The sequence below is a fragment of the Macrobrachium nipponense genome, chromosome 24, assembly GCF_015104395.2.
Source record: "Macrobrachium nipponense isolate FS-2020 chromosome 24, ASM1510439v2, whole genome shotgun sequence".
Lineage (NCBI taxonomy): Eukaryota > Metazoa > Arthropoda > Malacostraca > Decapoda > Palaemonidae > Macrobrachium > Macrobrachium nipponense.
The window spans coordinates 44944969-44962952 of record NC_061091.1 but is presented as its reverse complement, the minus strand read 5'-3'; the positions used below and the strand labels follow the sequence as shown (position 1 = coordinate 44962952).

General features: G+C 43.5%; 1 protein-coding gene across 2 annotated transcripts in view; it reads left to right on the top strand.

The window, feature by feature from the left end:
* Nucleotides 1-17984, top strand: part of LOC135205593 (uncharacterized) — a 514233-nt gene that overhangs the window by 262209 nt on the left and 234040 nt on the right. For both annotated transcript variants that reach the window (XM_064236362.1, XM_064236363.1), the window contains exon 6: nucleotides 2982-3923. In XM_064236362.1, the coding sequence (XP_064092432.1) occupies nucleotides 2982-3923 (942 nt within the window). The remainder of the gene's footprint in view (nucleotides 1-2981; nucleotides 3924-17984) is intronic.

Here is a 17984-nt window from a genome sequence, read left to right as displayed (position 1 = left end):
ATCACCTGCACGATGTTTTTCCTGTGGAACATCGCCCACCAGCCTTGGAGACACTTTCCTTGAGCTGGCAGTGGCTGCTCAGTAGGTTGGGTAGTGAGCCAAACTCCCTTTTGGGACAGGTAGCACCTCATCTAAGATATCCTGCTGGAAGGAGAGGGAGTGAATGGTTTCTTTTTCCTCTCTCATACCTTCCTGTCTTATAGATGGAGAGTCAGGTGCTAATCTGTGATCAAGCTAGATGGACAAGGTGCAGATTAGCTGTTTCACTGGACATCAGTCTTTTTTTATGACAAAGGGATGCAAGTTCCCTTCCTCTCTTGGCAAGGGAGAAGGGAGAGAAGAAGATAGACCGTATGACAGTCCATTGATGTGCAGACACCACCCTCCTAATGAATATTCATGAATATATAAACAGACCGGACACAAGTTCAAATTTTGCTCTGCATACTTATTCAGCAAGTAAGAATTTTTGCAAAGAACAGTTGAACATGATGAAGAAGAACCTGTTCCTTTAACTCCTTCCCTGGTTATCATGATTATGTATTCTTGTGATTAGCTACCATGTATTATTTTTGCAATCACGAAAATACTTGTCCATTTTATTAAAATATTCCTACTTATTTCTGTCTAGCCGATTTAACTCGTTCTGGGATGAACTCCCATTTTACTTATTTCCCATTTTCTATATTTCGTATGTATTTTTGTCATTTGTAGATGGCTGGTGTGCATTCTATACTTTATAAACTTCCAATGCTGTTCTTGCAAAATTCTCTCCAAGTTATTATCTTTGCAAGCATGAAAAAAAATTAAATTTTGAATGTTGCTTGAATCTTCCTTTTATCTTTCTAGTATCCAAAGTAATACTTTATAATACTGCGTGATTTAAAAATGCAGTGAAAATAGTATAATCTGGGACTCCCGAGTTAACTGTGGAAAGTAAACTTCAACAAAAATTATGCACTATGTATTGAAAGCCAACTTATGAAAAATTCATGAACCAGAAGGCTATCCGGAATGTTTGGCACTTGGGGGGATGCTGTTTCACTCAAAATTGTGCTGATTTTAGTAACAAAGTTTGGATCTCCTGGTCATGTCGGTTCAAATCCTCGTTATCCTCTGCACAGGACTTTTCAGTAGTATTGATCTATGCAAGATACTACTGTATCTTGTTTGGGTGCTGCAGTATTACCTTTAGGGGATTGAACACCTCAGATTTGTGTCAATGTCTTTCTTTAGTATTTTCATGGTCAAGAAGGATTGTCCAAGAAAACTATGTCTTCTGGCACTGTGAGTTGACCGACAGACATTGACTCACTCAGTGTGAAAGGCGAGTATTCAGCCTGAACAAGAGCTCATGATGGTAGGACCATCGCGCCATTCTTAGTACCCAGTGGGAGCCTGTTATCTCATCAGGTTTTACAAGCAGAGAGTTGTCTGTGTCTGATCACCAGCACGATGTTTTTCTCTCCAAGTTATTACTTTGCAAGCATGAAAAAAGGTAAATTTTGAATATTGCTTGAATCAAAATTTTATTTTCCTCTTTTTATCTTTCTAGCATCCAAATTAATTCTTTTTAATACTACATGATTTAAAAATGCAGTGAAAATAGTATAATCTGTTACTCCTGAGTTAACTGGAAAGTAAACTTCAACAAAAATTATGCACTATGTTTTAAAGGCCAACTTACGAAAAATTTGTGAACCAGAAGGCTATCCGGAATGTAACTCGTTCATAAATAGGGTGGTGACTATATTACTGTTTTATTGTGTCAGATATTTTGTTCTCTTAAGGTTCAAAGAACCAGATTAAGTAATTGCATTACAAATCCATTACTCAATGGTCCAGCAGTCTAACAGCTATGACATCCCATGGGCAGCATACTAGAGTTGTGGGGTCGTTCTTCCTATGCTCCTGGTGTACTAGGAAGAACACATTCCCCGGTTTGGCAAACCTACTAGTCATTTCAGAGAGTAACCTGATTTTCCTCCCACCAATAGGTGTCTCCTATTTAAAGAACAAAGGTTTGTATAGGCAGTCCCCGGGTTACAACGGAGGTTCCGTTCTTGAGACACGTCGTAAGCCGAAAATCGTTGTAAGCCGGAACATCATCATGCTTTGGGTGCATTGAAAACTATGTAAACTGCATTCTTATTGCATTTTTCATCAATAAAACCTTCAAATATTGATTATTTTGCATTTTTGGTGTCATATTTCTTGTGCCAGATGAGCGTTGTAGGTGTCGTAACCCTGGAACATGCGTCGTAACCCTGGAAATAATTTATGATGAATATAATTGAAAAGCGCCTTAACCTCGGAACGTTGTAAGCCGAGCCCGTCGTAACCCGGGGACTGCCTGTATTTTGTCAAGAAACAAATAGAAGATTTCTTAAGTACAGGTAGTTTGTATTTTGTCCTGATATACAAACCCCTCTAATCTGTCCCCAGCTTGCACTGAAAGCTAAGTTATCTGTAAAGAACTTCAGGTTTCTGTGTTAAGAAAAAATACAAATTACCTTAAAAATTTGCTATATTACTTGCTGTTGATTTTACTGAACATTTCCTATTCATATGGATGAAATTTTCTCCATGTCGGTTTAGTTTTGTGGCCAGTTGTTGCCAGTTGATTGTCTTTTGTTGATTGTTTATTCTTGATGACTTGAAATAGAAAGTTGCTAACTGATTTTGTATTTTATAAGATATTCTGGAAATTCTGATTTAAGTGGACTTTGTATAAGAAAATTGAAGAATGTCGTTTTGCATCCATCTGCTTATCCATAAGTCGACACTTTTTAGTCTGTCCTATACAACACATTTATACTGTGGCCAGAGTAATTCAGTCTTCAATTGGCATTGGTTCATAGAAGTTCCTTGTCCTAGTGTTATGTATTCAACAGACTATTTTGTCAAATGTTAGAATAATTTATGTAGATATATACCTGTAGTATTTTGTTAGCTATTAATTTCCTTTATTTATTTTACAGTATGCAAAGAGAATTATGGCTCCTTTGATGATTTCATAAGTGAAACTGCTCCAGGACATGAGGAGTCATTTAGGAGAGATTTTTCTGTCTTACCTTCTGAAGATGGAGAGCCCTCATTGTATGCTCCAGTAAAAGTGACAACCTCCACTGCATGTACTACTTTGGATTCCCCATCTACTGCTTCACCTGTACATCTACCATCTACTTCTGTGAAAGTTTTTCCACCTTCTTTAGAGACTGTTGAGGATGCTTCATCAGCTAAACACTCACCCTCTGCACAAGTAACATTTCCAGCACCCTCCACTTCTATGACAGGTTTAAAAATTTTAGATCCTATTACAGTTCCTCCACAATCTTCTTTACTGATGGTTCAATCCTCTTTACCACCAGAGACCGATGTCTCATCTTCTGCACAAGTGATATTTCCTGTGCCATCGACATCTATGACAGGTTCAACAGTTTCTGCTCCTATGACAGTATTTTTAAACTCTCCTTCAGTACCTGCTCAGTCTTCACTCTCGTCAAAAACCACTTATCCATCACCTGTGCAAACACCACTTCCAGTGCTCAGTGCCTCTTTGACTGGTTCAATAGTTCCTGCTCCTGTAGCAGTTCTTCCATCCTCTCCTTCGATGACTGTTCAGAGGTCTTTATCATCAGGAACCTTTCACCCATCTCCAGCACAAGAAATAACAATACCCTCTACATCTGTGATTGGTTCAATAGTTTCTACTTCTGTGACAGACTCACCTATCTCAGCTACTTGCTCATCATCACCATCCCCTTCACAGGCCACGAGACTTACATCTTCGAAGAAAGGCCATATAATAATTCGAAACATTGAAACTCAAATTAACCAAAGTGAGGCCCTGGAACTGTTTACTATTTTTGGGAAAATAGAGGGCATGGAATGGCCTAGTGATGGAAGTGGAACCCTGGGAAGTAAGTATACCCATGCATGTTGTAAATTTTTATTTTACTTTGGAAACTTTATTTATAATCTTGAGGTATCTGCACTAATATGAATTCTTTTACACAAACTTTAATATTGCTCAGACCAGAAGATGCAGTAATTACTTAGCTAAGAGTTTCTACTCAATGGCAGCTTGAATTCTTGAAGTTCACAGTAGTGATTCTTTTGTTTGTGTAGGTGACAAGATCTGCCCACTAATGGGGTAAGAAAGAGGAACAACTCAGCCAATAGTTCAATTTGTTTCTGCCGCTTGTCATGTCCACACAGAGTGTTGATAGAGCAGCTTGGTTTCAGGAATTATTGATTGTCTTCTCATTTGATGAAGTATTTTGTTATGGTAGCTTTTTGGCTGGCAGTCCCTGGTTATTGGTGGGGGTTCCATTCCGATGGCTTAATGATAGGTGAAAAATGCAGATAACCAAAAATTGGTGCTTATTGGCTCTGATAACTAGATTTTGGCCCTGATAACTGGTTAATGGCACCTCAGTTAGGTATGTATTGGCACCAATACTATATTATCGACACATTTCAGCGCTAAAGAAGTACCATAGAACCGGATCGCCAATAACCGAGGCTGTCGATAACTGGGGAATGCCTGTAATTTTCCTTTGTGAGACAGATAATTGACAAATTTAGGTTTGTGACCTTTGCTAGTTTAAGTATGTCCAACTATAACTCTTCTAGTATCCAATACTGCAGCAAAGACTGCGATACCCAGATGACCAAACATGTGACAAGTGCAGGGAATAAAGGAACAAAAATGGAAGACCTTACCTTCTCATTTAGCTAAGTTAGAGAGAGACCGAAAGAGAAAGGTGGCAGCTAAAGCCAGTGGGAAAATGATAGTGAGTTAGACTATGACTCCTGAACCTGGTAATGTTGATGTACCTGTGCCTCTTCTTTCATTAATCCTGTTTCACCTGTATCGCTCCATTCTCGCAGACCACTTACTCCTTCTCCTGGCTCCCACACTTCCAAGCCCAATCATTTCGCCAGCTAAGAAAATGAGTTTGATCAAAAATTGAATTTGGTGGTTAGTACAATGGCCCAGTTATGGGCATCAATGCAAGTTCTTTTTGCTAAATTTAAGAACAGTGTAGTGCCAGTGGAGGAGGTGGCTGTTCGTCCCACTGAGTCTTCTAAGCAAAGGTCACTGCCATACTCCCCTAAACCTGGGAGGAGTTGAGACAAAAGAAAGCCACTGGAAATAATTGGCTAACCCTTGATGTGTCAGTAGTTCTGTAATAATGGTAAAAACCATTGGTTATTAAAGTGAATGACTAGCGATACAACTTTTGATACTGTAAACAAAACAACTAATTAACGTGGATAATTACTATATTTAGGCGTTAGAATAAGCAAGCTCTCACTTTGTTACTGGTGTATGATATTTATCCATAATTTTAAAAACCAGAAAGCTCCATAAACCCTAAATATTTTCAGGAGAAAATGATCATTTGAAAAAGTTAAGCCTATATTACAAAATATAAACATTGTCATCGTATGCCATTTACATTTGATATTGTTTACATTCTCAAAATCTCGGCTGATGAGCACTAATATCTACATTGTCATTACTAGGCTGTAGAAGAAATGTAATTTTGAAATACTTTTTCTTTTAAATTAACAAAGTTAGGTATAAAATGTGCACAATACTTGATTGTAGTTTAAGGGGACCGTCTGCTATGATGTCTATTTTTTTTATTTATTACGCAAAATAGATAATTTTCTTATATGTTTTAGATATATATAATACCTTCATCATATAAAAATTTCAAGTCATTTGAGCAAAAACTTTTACTTTTATTAGCAAAAATTATGATTTAAAAAAAAAAATGGGTAACGATTTCTCTGCTAATATGACATCAATTGTATTGAAAATCATACCATAAAAGCTTCTTTATATGCGGAACAATTCTGTGAGACAGAATTTTGATTTTTTTTTTTTTTTTTAATGAATTTTTTTTTTAGTCCAGACACTCAAAAACATCTAAAAAAAAAGGAAGAAAGAAATCAAAATTCTGTCACACAGAATTATGGGATTTTTATTCCTCTTTCTAATAATATCTTTCTCTCTAAAATTGGATAATAAATAACGCCGAGTAATGGTCGTAACCGACATGCGCATTAAGTACGTTTTTTGAGTTATGAGCTCCCAAGATTTGCTATGTAAATTTCACTTTTTTCTTATAAAAGTCAAAACTACATTATTATAGTTACTTTATTTGTACTTTTATTGTTGATTTCTACATCAAGGATCCTGGTCCTACCCATAAAAGGGGTATTAGTACCCTCAGCGTGACACCAGACAATGATGTTGACGGCGAGACATGAGACAATGAGGGCGCTGATAACAATGAATTTTCGTGTTTTTCTTTCGCACACTCCTGGCCTTCGCTAATTTTGCTAGCCTTAGTTGCTGAGTAGCCTTCTTGATCTTGGGTAACTTCGGCATTGCTATAAGTTCACTAAGAAGTTATAAAAACAACGTAAATAGCTAGTGACCAAACGCAAGTGACAAGTGCATTAACTCCTTTGACGTCTGTGGCGTAACTGAGTCATTCTCTGAGTCTCACGGCTCTTGCCTATAAATAGCTGCTCTGAGCAGCTCTCCTCTAACACTACCTTTCATTGCTACCAGATGTATGAGAATCTCAAAAAAAATCTGAAAAAATCCCTGTATATATGTAAAAATAAACACGCAAAAACGATTCTGCCAAACTCAGTCATACAGACGACGCAGTTACGATGACGTTATCATTTAAAAACCGCTATATCTTCATTATTTGTAAAAATAATTGCCTGAAACTTCTGGAAAGCATGCACGGCATGTTTCTGCATAGATACAAGTCATAACTCTATTTTTTATTTTTTCAAGTTGACATGTCATCCGCCATAGCGGAGGGTCCCCTCAAGCATTAAGTGTGATTTTGCCGGTTCTGGACATCAATTTTTCCTGCTCCATAAATTTTTTTATAGTTACAGCAAATTACATGAGCAATCTGCTGTTTTTGGATTTGGTTGTTTATGTTGGTATAGGTTTACAATTGCTTCATCCTTATTTCGAAACCCAGAATATCTTAGTGGAGGACAGAGTATCATCATAAGTATTATGGAGAGAGAGAGAGAGAGAGAGAGAGAGAGAGAGAGAGAGAGAGAGAGAGAGAGAGAGAGAGAGAGAGAGAGCCCAGTTAGGTTGTTACACTGACAAATACCCAGTAGCACAAGTCGAATAATAGTTGAGAATAACGATCATTTTAATAAAATCCTTGTTTTATAGTATCTAATTATATTGCATGTATTATTATTGAATTATAGAATGAACAGAGCTGTCTGCCATTTGCATTCTGGTTTTGTTTACATTCTTAAAGTAATCAGCTTATTTCATTATACCAATATGATCACTGTCTTTAGTTGCTGAGTGGAACTTAAATTATGGAAGAAAGCTGGGTTTAAGAATTGCAGCTACTTTATAAACAGTAAATTAATTGAAGTCCTACATGTGTGTTTTTTGTCAGTTTCAGACAGTTCTTTGGCCTCCCAAAACATTGTGCAGTCTGCTCATTGTTTGTAGTTCCCAGTTGTGCTTGACTTTCGAAGCTCATAATTTGTAGCTCCCAGTCATGCTTGACTTACAAGCCTTATTGATTAAACTTAAGGCTTTTGTGATATCAATAGTTCCCCAGTTATCCTTAATATAGGGATTCTTTCCAATTTTAAAGAAATACATTTAAGGAGATCTACTTCTGATGGGTATTAGGTACTCTGCTGATAATGATGCCACATTCAAAAAACATAAAGAGGCTATGAAAAGTGCCTCCTCCCAGGGGGACTTCTTGTGCCGGGTGGACTCCAATAGGTGAGCGGCGTTTTCAGCTGCGAAGATGTTATTTACTTCTTTGGAGGTCGGCCATTTAGTTCATAACCTCTTTAAGGTCTTGGAAATTTTCAGTTTTATGGACTGATCAACTTTGCATTGGTGAGGAAGTTGGAGGACTGCCCTTCGCTTTCTGAGGATCTTTGGAAGGACTGGGTTAGGAGTGCTTTCTTGTTTTGATAGTGATGGTGCGAATGAAATAGCTTCCTTGTTCGCCATTGGAGTGTTGAAAAAGCATGAGCTGTGATGCTATTTTACCACTAAAGGAGTCTGCTCTCTTGTTCTCCCTTCTGGGTAAGTCGCACCTATTTCCTCAAGATGCAGTTCAAGATATACTATCAGTGCTCGAAAAGAAGTACGTATACTATGGATTTGCTTGCACAATCCACTCAGTGCTCCTAAGTCCTTGACAGCAGTTGCAACGCAGCTAAGTCCTTTTTGCTGCTTCAGAAGCAGCTTTTTCGTGGGGGAAGTCGCACCCTTTTACCAGACCTCACACCAACCTTTGCCCACCCTCTAAGTCCATGCCAAGAACTGCAGCTAAGCCTGCAAACTAAGTGATTTTCCTATCCTTCACATGCTCGTAAGCACCAGGCTGCACCAGTTTTGGGAGAAGTGAAGAAGAGGGGTGCAGAAGCAGTGGGTTATTAAAATTTAACATTTGGGCTATGCCATTCCTTTCAGGGAAAGACCTCCCCTTTCCAAGGTACCCATCGGGTTAACAGCATACTCCGTCGGCTTGGAGAAGTTTTTGGCGCTCGAGGAGGAAGTAAAATCTTTGGTTCTCAAACGTGCAGTGGAAGAGGTCACTGACACATTGGAAGAGTTCTACAACAGGCTATTTGTAGTCCCCAAAGCATTGGGGGCCTGGAGACCCCTTTTAGATGTCAGCGCCTTGATTCATTATATTCTGAAAATGAGAGTTCCATACTTGCCTCGTTTCGTCAGGAGGATTGGATGGTATCCCTTGACATGCAAGATGCCTTTTGTTCATGAAGCTTACCTGGCAGATATATATATAGCTGTATTCTCCGAAGTCCGACAGAATTTCAAAACTTACAACACACGTAGTGGGAGTCAGGTGGTTAGTACCCATTCCCGCCGCTGGGAGGCGGGTATCAGGAACCATTCCCATTTTCTATTCAGATTTTCTCTGTCGCCGGTACTGTCAACACGTGTTTTCAGTACCTCCGTCTTAGGATTTTGAAACTTCTTTGCTACTTAAGTATCCTGATTATCTTTTGGTTATTGAACTTGGATTTGTGGCTAGACACACGCTATTTGTGGACTGTTTTTGATTTTGGCTTGATTTTTCCTTTAACTAAGATGTCTGGGTCTAGTTCGGCCAGTGTCAGAGTGTGTTGTATGGAAGAATGTAAGGTGAGGCTACCGAAGGCTTCGGTAGACCCCCACACAGTATGCACGAGTTGTAGGGGACGTGTGTATGATTGATGATCGTTGTAAGGAGTGTGAAAGTCTGTCTGATTCGGGTTGGAAGTTGTATGAGTCCTATGTGGGCAAGTTAGAGCGTGATAGGATCAGGAGGTCTTCCTCCAGGAGTGTGTCAGGCAGTAGACGTCAGGGCAGTAATGTTTCTCCTGCTAACCCTCCAGTAGATTTTGCAACTACTAAACCTGTAGTGTTGCCTTCGGGCCCTGAAATGGTGTCTGTGGAGGGTAATGCCCTGTCAGTGATTCTAGAGTCTCTACGTAATCTTGAATCCAAAGAGATCGCCTTGGAAGGTAGAAGTGATAATAGTGCAGTGAAGTGAAGTGATAGTGCCCCTAGTGTTGTGGAGGGGGCGTCAGATCGGCCCTATAATGCCTCTAGGCCTGGGTCTCTGCCCAGGAACCAAGGAGTGGGCAAGTCAAAAGCCGAAGGAGGGTTACGGGGGCTCCCCACCGATCTGGCGTCCCTTCGGCAGGACCTGTTGACGCTTCCCAGGCTGCCAAGGAGCATGCTCATGCGCGTCTCCTTAAGGAGTGCTTCTTGTCCTCCGAGGTATCCTCCCCGCGCAAGGGGTGGAGCTCTCGGACGGACTCTCGCCCGTTGAAAAGGAGCTTCAGAGAGCAGGACGCTTCATGTCCTTTCTCTCCTTCAGTTTTGCGGTTCTCCCCGGAAAGTTTCACTGCCTTTCCGCCGCAGAAGAGGACCAGGACATCTTCCGATGATGACGTTTTTGAGCGCCCCAGTCGCGCCAAGGATCGAACTGTTGCGGTTCCTTTGAGAAGGAAGAAGGCGTCCCCTCGCCCCTCGTCTTCTCACAGGATCAGCCCTTCCCCTGAGAAGGAGTCTTCTCCGACCGAGAAGATCATCCGTTCTATGCAGCAACAGCTTGCTTCGTTGCTGGCCGAGAGAGTTGCAGAGCCGCGTCGTCGGAGGAAGGATGATAGACTGCCTATCAAGAGGTCCAGACAGTTCCCCTTGCCTTCTCCTCTCTCGTCTCTTTCTCCTGTTTCGTCGCCCTCTGGATTTCGTGCGGCGTCCCCGCGGTTGTCTAGAGGGCGCGAGGAACGTCTCCCCAAACGTTCTTCTGTCGAGAGGAAAGAACGTCGTCACTCTCGTAGCAAGGATTGTTTTCCTGCTCCCCAAGACGCTCCCCCCTCCTCTATTTGTGACGCTCCATATGCGGAACGTGACGTTCGCTCTGCTGCTAGGCAGGATGCCGTTCAAGCTGCTAAGCTTGATGCCGTGCAAGCTGCTTCGCTTAGTCAAGCAGCTCGCCAAGACATGACCCCTCACGGTCGGTCCCTGAAGGGACCCTATAATAGACAACCGTCTGCTGCCAAGCATGACGCTAGTTCGGCGGCTAAGCGGGACGTTTTGCATTCGCTTCGTCACGAGCTGCTCGTCAGGACGCCCAGCGTGACGCTTTTCTGGACACTCGACAGGACGCTGAAATGGACGCTTGCCGACGCTCGGACGCTCTTTTTGACGCTTCTCAAGTCGCTTGGCGACTACAGGACATTCGTCGTGACTCCCATCTAGACGCTCTTCATGAAACTTTCGCATCTGCTCCTGAACCTGCTGAGGCTGTTTTGGAAGACGCACAACCTTGTACTTTGAACTCGTCTTCTCAGCAGCACTCCTTATTGAAACTTGGCCCTAAAGGCCTTATACCTCTTCCTTCAGTGGTCTCGTCTGCTGCTCCTGCAGAAGAGGGAGAAGTGAGCAGCTCGTCGGAGGAAGCAAACGAAGGGCAACCTTCAATGTCAGCGTCTTCTGACTACCAAGTCTTGGCCCGCTTACTCCGTGCTTCGTTTGGGGATAAATTCCAACCCTCGGCCCCTCGCTCTCCTCCTTCTCAGTTATCTTCTTCGAAATCCAGCAAGACTCCGGGATTCATGAAGATGAGGACTTCTCTTTCGACCAAGAGAGCGTTTAAGAAGGTCCATGACTGGATGGAATCGAGGAAAGCACAAGGCAAGACCTCTTTTGCCCTGCCTCCGTCAAGACTTAACGGCAAGGCAGGTATTTGGTATGAGACAGGGGAGGACGTCGGACTGAGAGTTCCCTCCTCAGCCCAAGGCGACTTTGCCAGCCTGGTTGACGCACCGAGGAGGTCTCTCCTTTCGTCGGCGAAGGTGGCTTGGACACCTTCTGAGCTAGACCACCATCTTAAAGGACTCTTCCGTACGATGGAGGTATTTAATTTTTTGGACTGGTGCTTGGGGGTCCTGGATACACAGTCTCATATTCCGGACTCGATTAGCCTGGGGGAGCTGTCCAGCGTTCTGGCGTGTATGGACAAGGCTGTCAGGGATGGTTCGGAGGAGCTGGCTTCGCACTTTTGTACAGGGCTCTTAAAAAAGAGAGCGTTCTACTGCAATTTCACTGCGAAGGCAGAGTTGCTGTTTGCCCCTCTTTCAAGCCATCTCTTTCCCCAGGCTATGATCAAGGATCTGGCCGTCAGCCTGCAAGAGAAGGCTACACAAGACCTTTTAGCACAGTCTTCTAGACGTCCTGCAGTCCCTTTGACGTCTTCGCTAGTATCAGCTTCTAAGAAGCAGAAGCCCTTTCGAGGCGGAGCTTCCTCGAGACCGTCTCCTCGAGGAAGAGGTCTTCCCAGAGGCAGAGCCCCTTCTAAGCTCAGGGGTAAAAAATGAGACTGCAGTCCTTCAGTCACCAGTAGGAGCCAGGCTTCGTTTATTCGCAGAAGCCTGGAGAGAGAGAGATGCAGGCAGCTGGTCGCTCGACGTCATCGAGCAAGGATACAAGATTCCTCTCCTGAAGCCGCCTCCGCTGTGCACGACACCCAGGGATCTGTCACCCTCTTACCATCAGGAGAAGCAGCAGATTCTATACGATCTGCTCGACCAAATGCTCAAAAAGAGAGTGGTGGAACAGGTCGTGGACCTAGAATCCCCGGGCTTCTACAACAGGTTGTTCCTGGTGCCGAAACAGTCGGGAGGTTGGCGACCAGTTTTAGACGTAAGCAGTCTGAATGTTTTTGTGGAGAAACAAAGGTTCAAGATGGAGACGCCTCAGTCAGTTCTTGGGGCCTTAAGACCAGGCGATTAGATGGTGTCATTAGATCTTCAGGACGCCTATTTTCACGTCCCGATCCATCCCCAGTCGATGAAGTACCTACGGTTTGTCCTGAGAGGGAAAGTTTTCCAATTCAGGGCTCTTTGCTTCGGGTTGAGCACGGCCCCGATGATCTTCACGATTTTAATGAAGAACGTGGCGAGGTGGCTGCATCTTGCAAACGTCAGAATCTCTCTATATGCTCAGAACGACTGGCTTCATATTAGAGCCTCTTCGGAAGCACAGTGTCTGAAGGACCTTCACTCAACTTTAACTTTGGCGAAGTCCCTGGGACTTCTGGTGAATTTCGAAAAGTCACATCTGACCCCAATGCAGTCCATCGTGTATCTGGGGATTCAGATGGATTCAGTGGCTTTTCGAGCTTTTCTGTCCCAGGTACGTCAGCAGCAAGGCTTAGACAAAGTGTCACCCTTCCTAAGGAAAGAATTATGCTCGGTGAGGGAATGGATGAGTCTGCTGGGAACCATTTTCTCTCTGGAGAAGTTTGTTTCCTTGGGGAGACTACACCTCAGACCTCTCCAGTTTTTCCTGACGGAGAACTGGAAGGAAGGCCAAGGAGAATCTCGATGCGATCTTGAAGATCTCGAGAGAGGTAAAGGATCACCTAAAGTGGTGGCTCGATCCTGCAAAGCTGTCGGAGGGATTTTCCCTCAAGCTTCAGAGCCCCGACCTAGTGTTGTTCTCCGACGCATCCACCACGGGGTGGGGAGCAACACTAGGGGGGGAAGAAGTGTTAGGCACCTGGAGAGGGGAACAGGTGTCCTGGCACATAAACCTCAAAGAGCTGGCGGCCATCTATTTGGCGCTCCAGTTCTTCCAAGACAAAGTCTCACATCAAGTAGTCCAGATCAACTCGGACAACACCACAGCTCTGGCCTACATCAAGAAACAGGGAGGAACACACTCTCAGTCCCTGTTCACTCTAGCGAGAGAGATCTTGTTGTGGGCAAAAGCACGGGACGTAACGATCCTTACGAGGTTCGTCGCAGGCGTAGAGAATGTCCGTACAGATCTCCTCAGTCGGCAAGGTCAACTGCTGCCGACTGAATGGACTCTTCACCAGGAGGTATGCCAAGAGCTGTGGGGTTTATGGGGACGTCCTCTCGTAGACATCTTTGCGACTTCGAGGACAAAGAGACTTCCGCTGTACTGCTCCCCGGTGCTCGATCCAGGAGCAGTAGCGATAGATGCCCTTCTCTGGGACTGGACAGGGATGGACTTATACTCCTTCCCCCCGTTCAAGATCCTGGGAGAAGTTATGAGAAAGTTTGCAGCGTCAGAAGGGACGAGAATGACGTTGATCTCCCTGTTCTGGCCTGCGAAAGAGTGGTTCACCGAGGTCATGTCCTTCGTAGTAGACTTCCCGAGGACGCTTCCGTCAAGGATAGATCTACTCAGACAGCCCCACTTCGAGAGGTACCACAAAAACCTCCCCGCTCTGAGTCTGACTGCGTTCAGACTATCCAAAAGTTGGCCAGAGCGAGAGGCTTTTCAAGACCTGTGGCAAGAACTATTGCCAATGCAAGGAGAGCTTCCTCTCTTGCAGTGTACCAATCGAAGTGGGCCGCTTTCAGAAGTTGGTGCAGAAAGAAGGGCATTTCCTCTACCACGACCTCTGTGAACCAAATAGCTGACTTCCTACTTTACCTGAGGAATGCCTTGAAGCTGGCAGTCCCGACGATCAAAGGCTACAGAAGTGTGCTGTCTGTAGTCTTTAGACATAGAGGCATGGACCTAGCAAACGACAAAGACCTTCACGATCTCTCAAGATCCTTCGAGACCACGAAGGTGCCTCAACCTAAGTTGCCGTCATGGAACTTGGACGTATTCCTAAAGTTCCTGATGTCCAGTCGTTTTGAACCTCTTCATGCTGCGTCACTAAGGGACGTTACCAGAAAGGCTGTTTTCCTAACTGCTCTGGCGACGGCGAAGAGAGTTAGCGAAATTCAAGCCATCAGCAAGCACGTTGGCTTTAAGGGGCATAATGCCGTTTGTTCATTGAGCCCGACGTTTCTGGCTAAGAACAAGAATCCGTCCAACCCTTGACCCAAGAGCTTTGAGATTAAGGGTATGGCCGAAATTATTGGACAGGAGCCAGAGAGAGTCCTGTGCCCTGTCAGGGCTCTCAAATTCTATTTGCGGAAAACGAAGGAATGTTGAGGTCCTTCTAGCAACTTGTGGTGTTCGGTCAGAAAACCAGACTTGCCGATGTCTAAGAATGCTCTGGCATTCTTCTTGAAGGACGCCATCAAGGAAGCGCATTCATCTTGTGAAGACAGTGACATGAAGCTGTTGAAAGTGAATGCTCGCGAAGTGAGGGCTATCTCTACCTCGGTAGCCTTCCAAAAGAACATGGCACCCAGTGACATTTTGAGTGCCACCTTTTGGCGTAGCAACTCGGTGTTCGCTTCACACTACCTGCGGGGTGTAAAGACGACATACGAGAACTGCTATTCGCTAGGACCATACGTCGCCGCAGACACTATTTTGGGGGCAGGAAGTAGCACTCATCCTATCCTGTAGAAAATGGTTAGGTGAGCTTTTAATTTCTTGTATTGTTTTATGGTTGTAGGGTCGACCGCCTGAGGCGGACTTCCCTTCCTTTAGCCTAAGTTATGTGGGAATTAACTTTTGTTAGGCTAGGTCAGGTGGTGGTTTTGCCTGTTGCCCTCATAGTATGGTCAAATGGTATAGTTACATTGTGGTCACGCCCCCGTTTACAGAACATCTAGAACTCACCAGCTACATAGGTCACTACCTTGCTGGAGACTAGTAAAGCAGAAGCAGACTTGGGTGACAGTAATCACGAAGTCAGCTATGATAATAGGTAAGGAACCAAGATGTCAATCATCTGCATGTATATATGTTTCCTAAAATCCTATTCTGTCTCTCCCCACCTCCAAAGGTGGGATTCAGCTATATATATATCTGACAGGTAGGCTTCATGAACAAAATGATATTGTTATGATTCAATAAAGTTTGTTCATGCTTACCTGGCAGATATATATAATCAAAGTGCCCACCCACCTCCCCTCAGGAGACAGTGGCACTAGAAAATCTGAATAGAAAATGGGAATAGTTCCTGATACCCGCCTCCCAGCGGCGGGAATGGGTACTAACCACCTGACTCCCACTACGTGTGTCGTAAGTTTTGAAATTCTGTCGGACTTCGGAGAATACAGCTATATATATATCTGCCAGGTAAGTATGAACAAACTTTATTGTATCATAACAAAATCATATTTCCATCTTTCAGGTTTGGGTGCTGTGCATTGACCTGTCAACAGCACCTCAGGTGTTCACAAGGGTTCTAAGTCCCCTCGGACAGTGGTTACATTTGGTGGGGATAAATGCATCTCTGTACAGTCATACCTCTACATACGAAAGTCCCTACATACGAAAAATCCAGGTTACGAAGGCAAAGACGAAGATTTTTTTTTGCTTCTGTGCATGAAAATAATTCAAGTTGCGAAAGGGTGTATTGTAAAGTCCGAGATTCGCCTGGGCCGCCGAGAACAATTTTAAAACTCACCACCATCCTCCTGCTCTCCCATTGATTCCTGATGCTAGTCACCTCTGTAAGAACCTACATACTCTTTTGTTGGTCAGCATCTGTCCCATCATGCACCTATGTAAAGGTGTTCCTTGACCATTTCGTTGCTGCAGCGTTATCGTATCACACTTGGAATTCATTCGTTCACATAGATTTCGTTTGTTAACGTAAATTCGTGTTAGTGATTTCGCTTTCGTTGTACTGTAAGTTACTTTATCGTGTTGTGTGTGAACTTAATTACTTTCGTTATATTAGCCATGGGTCCCAAGAATGTTGCTGAAGTTCACGGAAAGAAGAGGATGCTTTCTGAGGAGACGAAGATGGAGATAATCAAGAAGTGTTAATGTTTTCTGCCATTTTTCAATGTGTTTTATAAAGTTAAGAGTTCATGCTTTCTGCCATTTGTCCTCCTCCTCTGTCGCCACTTTTGGACATAGCCTCACTCGAAAGGTAAGGTTCCACATTTTACTTCATACATACGTACATGTACATACAGTATTTCTTGTACCCTGTACACTAATACACTTTATTTACAGGTACAGTAAGGTTAGGTTAGGTACTGAATGGTCCAAATTATTGTATTTCATTGTTTATTGGTCAATTTAGCTTTATTATAAAATTTACTGTGGTTTTTTTGTAGGGCTTGGAACGAATTAGGCAGTTTACATGTAAAACGTAGTTCTAGATACGAAAAAATGAGGTTACGAATTCCGCTTCGAAATGGATTACTTTCGTAACCTGAGGCACTACTGTATTTGGACGACTGGAATTGTCATAAATATGTCAAAATCCCAAATTATTCTTGCTCAGAAGGTTCTCTACAGACAGTCCTTGGTTATCGGCGAGGGTTCTGTTCTTTTGGGGGTGGTAATAAGCAAAGACTGCCATTAACCAAAACTCAGTGATTTATGGTGCTGATGGTGCCATGTTTTGGTTAAGGGCGCCTCTGTTAGGTATGTTATGGTGCCATGGCGCTAGACAAGTACCATAAAACCAGAGCGCCATAAACCGAGTCAGCCGATAACCGGGGACTCCCTGTATTTGGGAATGATACTGGACAGACTTTTTGGGCTTTTCTGTCCCCAAAAAGAGTGGAGTCGTGCCCTCAGACAGTTCAATGTTCCTTACCAATCCATCATGCTTGGAGGTACAGTGGATGAGTGTGCTGGGTATCCTCTCATCGGTAGAGATGTTTGTGAAGCTAGGAAGGCTACACTCGAGGACTCTACAGTTCTTCCTCAAGGTGAACTGGTGTAGGAAGTCCCGACCTGACTTGACAGTTTTTCCGATCACGAAAGTTATAAAGTGAGCTCCTCTCGTGGTGGAATTGAAGAGAAAGACTTCATGAAGCTGTGTCTCTTCTTCCAGTGTACCCCTGCCAACAGTTTTATTCAGACCCATCGGATGTAGGTTGGGGAGCCCTTCTTCAGGATCACAAAGTGTCAGGAGTTTGGACAGTCAAAAATCCCTACACATCAATGTCTAGGAGCTTCTGGCAGTGTTCCTGGGCCTTCAGGAATTTGTGCACCTAGTAGAAGGTCAAGGGGTGGCTATTCATGTAGACAACTCCACAGCCCTATCCTACATTCGGAAGTAGGGAGGGATTTGCTCATTCACTTTGTTTATGATGGTTCCACGATTTGTTAGGGGGAAGATGAATGTGCTGGCAGACAAACTTAGCAGAGGACGTAAAGTTGTGCCGTTGGAGTGGATGTTGAACACAAAAATATGTCTGGATCTATGGAAGTTATGGGGAAAACCGTCCATCAATTGGTTCACAACATCCAGGAACAAGCGTCTTCAGTTGTTCTGCTCCCCAGTTCTAGATCCTCAAGCCTGGGCAGTAGATGTGATGTTGCTGGACTGGTCGGGGCTAGATGCTTAAGCTTTTCCCCCTTCGGGATGATTATGGAGATCATCAACAAAGTAAAGCTACATTGAAACGTTCACCGGACGTTAATAGCTCTTTTTGGCTGAGGAAAGAGTGGTTTCTGGACCTTCTCCACATGTTGGTGGATTTTCTGAGGCTCCTTCCTCAAAAGAAGTTGCTTC